At 34.3% G+C, this 3,244-nt stretch overlaps 1 protein-coding gene across 5 annotated transcripts in view; it reads right to left on the bottom strand.

The window, feature by feature from the left end:
- LOC106868682 (1-acyl-sn-glycerol-3-phosphate acyltransferase delta) overlaps window positions 1-3,244 on the bottom strand; it is a 120,616-nt gene that overhangs the window by 70,236 nt on the left and 47,136 nt on the right. For all 5 annotated transcript variants that reach the window (XM_052977738.1, XM_052977741.1, XM_052977747.1 and 2 more), the window contains one exon: window positions 1,194-1,361. In XM_052977738.1, the coding sequence (XP_052833698.1) occupies window positions 1,194-1,361 (168 nt within the window). The remainder of the gene's footprint in view (window positions 1-1,193; window positions 1,362-3,244) is intronic.

Genomic DNA, 3,244 nt, shown 5'->3' with positions numbered 1-3,244 from the left:
GTATGTATGTATGTATGTATGTATGTATGTATGTATATATATATATATATATATATGTATGTATACATACATATACACATGCATGCGCACACATACACACACGCACATATATATATGCACACATATACGACAGACTTCCTACAGTTTCTGTCTACAAAATTTCTTCACATGGTATTGAGAAGCACAGGGCTGCAGAAAGAGACACTTGCTTAAGCTGCCGTGCAGTGGGACTGAACCTGAAATTCTGTGGTTACAAAGCAAACTTCTTGTCTACACAGTCATGCTTGCACTGATGTCTGAATAAAAATTATACATAAAGTTAATATTAACTGGTTCTGGTGCCACATAAAAGCACCCAGTCCATTCTGTAAAGTGGTTGGTGCTAGAAAGGTTAGGAAGGGTATCCAGCCATAAAATCCATGCTGAAGTAGACAGTGAAGATTGGCACAGTCCTCTCTCATACCAGTTCCTGTCAACCCATCCAACCCATGCCAGCATGGAAGATTGACATTAAATGATAATGATGATGAAACTACTCAGTTAATAAAACATTCCAATAATATTCAAAAGATATCGTTAAAATTCCATATGCCCAAGTTGGCATATAGAAAGATTTAAAAATATGCAATTAACAGTGTCTGCATACAACTACAGTAACAAGTGAACATACAACTTTATAAGTGGGTTGGAAAATACACACACAAACACATAACCATATCAACAAGTTGTCAAATACACACAAATCCATATAAAAGGTCATATATTAACAATGTAAAACTTTTGTGACTGGCTGGATTTAAGTGTGGCTGGCTAAGCGCGTGTACAGTGACACATTTGTTATTTCACTATTTTAATGATGAAAATTTTCACAGTTCAGCTTATGTAAGTTATAAATAGAGACTGTACATATAAAGTTACTACAGTTCATTTCTGAAAGAGGTAAGGAACTGCATAATTGTAAAATGATTCATTAGTACACCCTACTGGGTCCAATTTCCTCTCAGAGGAGTCTTTGGCTGGCTTGCCCTAGATGGACTCATTGGACAAAAGTTACCAGTAGCACACTCAATGAAGAATGAAAACATGCACGCATAGACATGCACACACATAACACACACACACACTTTGCTTTGTATCTTTCCAGGAATAACATAGGCAAATTGAGATGCAAAAACTCAGAAAAATCAACTTACGGTAATACAAACATCTTGTGGGAAACTAGCAATTTCTTGAATGTCATGAACTAAAGTTTTCTGGTCTTGGTCCCAATTTCTCTCTAGAAATATACTTTCTGTGAAATACCATATCCATCCAAGGATTGGAATATATTTCAGAAATTTTTTGCCGTAAATCTTTGATCCCTGAAAACAGAAAAATAGAAAATCAAATCATTTTTGCTTTATTTCTAATTTTCTTGTTTTATGCAATATATGAAGATTCTTCAATATTTATATAGAAATTGTTAAAATATCATATCATATCATATCAAAATATCATATCATATGTTAAAATATCCACAACTGAAAACAGATTTTTATTCAATAAAATTTGCTTTAAATTCATTTTAATTCATATCCTTTAAACAAAAGTACAACAAAAGTATAAAATTGTAAATTAGTGTAAATAATATCAAACATTATAAGCGGATACATTATTTACAATTGATGGATATTTGTCCTCATCTTGTTTGTTGTTAACACAACGTTTCAGCTGATATACACTCCAGCCTTCATCAGGTGTCTTAGGGAAATTTCGAACCTGGGTTCTCATTCCGAAGGTATTTTTCGATGTTGCTGTTATTATTATTATTATTATTATTATTCAGGTCACTGCCTGGAATCAAACTCGGAATCTTGGGGTTAGTAGCCCACGCTTTTAACCACTACACTGTATGCCCATGGGCATATGGCGTAGTGGTTAAGAGCGTGGGCTACTAACCATAATATTCCGAGTTTGATTCCAGGCAGTGACCTGAATAATAATAATAATGATAATAATAATAATAATAAAACAACAACAACAACAACAGCAACAACAACATTGAAAAATACCTTAGGAATGAGAACCCAGGTTCGAAATTTCCCTAAGACACCTGATGAAGGCTGGAGGGTATATCAGCCGAAACGTGTTAACAACAAACAAGATGAGGACAAATATCCGTCAATTATAAATAATGTACATAATTCCTCATCTCTTAAATATAGAACTGTATTATAAGCAGATATTTAAGACTCATACAAACATAAAAAAAAAAATAACCCCCAAAACAGGTCTGCATGGTTTGAATTCCATCAGTAAACCCATATATCTTTTCAGTCTAAAATTGGCACTTATGTCTAATATCAACAGAATAATTTAAAATAAAACTTAAATTTATCAAATTATCTCCTGAAGTAAACTTTTACAATCCTTAAAAAAACATTAAATGAAAAAAAAAAAATCAGAAAAGAATACACTATGAAAAACTATGCAGCAAGTAGAAGAAAAGATAAAACTTAAAAGATACATCATTCCTCAAATGCTAAGATATGCCTCCATCCCTAAAAATAGGATGCAAAAACTAAAATGCCAGATAAAACAAATTAAGGTCAAAGGTGGATGTCTGAAGATTAACCCATTTTGTTATCATATTTCAGTTAGAAATATAAAATAATTTGAAAATTATTTTATAGTTTCAAAATGATTTTTAAAATAACGAAGAATTTACTATAACTGTCGTAACAAAGTTATGCGATTAGAATAAAAATCAACCTGAAATTTTGATGGAAGATTTTAATTTAGCTCACTGTAAAACAGGAAGTCTGTATCATAGAACAAAGAGCAGTCTCATGCAGAGGAACATTCTCTCTTTCTTGTCAAACTTAGCTTTCATCTATTCTTTTAATAAAAATGATATGTATGGAAGGGCAGTTAGGACTACATCATCATCATCATCATCATCGTTTAACGTCCGCTTTCCATGCTAGCATGGGTTGGACGATTTGACTGAGGACTGGTGAAACCGGATGGCAACACCAGGCTCCAGTCTGATTTGGCAGAGTTTCTACAGCTGGATGCCCTTCCTAACGCCAACCACTCAGAGAGTGTAGTGGGTGCTTTTACGTGTCACCCGCACGAAAACGGCCACGCTCGAAATGGTGTCTTTTATGTGCCACCCGCACAAGCCAGTCCAGGGGCACTGGCAACGATCTTGCTCGAAAATCCTACAGGAGCCAGTCAGGCGGTACTGGCAACGGCCACGCTC

Source organism: Octopus bimaculoides, chromosome 2 (assembly GCF_001194135.2).
Source record: "Octopus bimaculoides isolate UCB-OBI-ISO-001 chromosome 2, ASM119413v2, whole genome shotgun sequence".
NCBI classification, from domain to species: Eukaryota; Metazoa; Mollusca; class Cephalopoda; order Octopoda; family Octopodidae; genus Octopus; species Octopus bimaculoides.
Note: the sequence above shows the minus strand (reverse complement) of the source record. Positions and strands in the feature narration are given on the sequence as shown.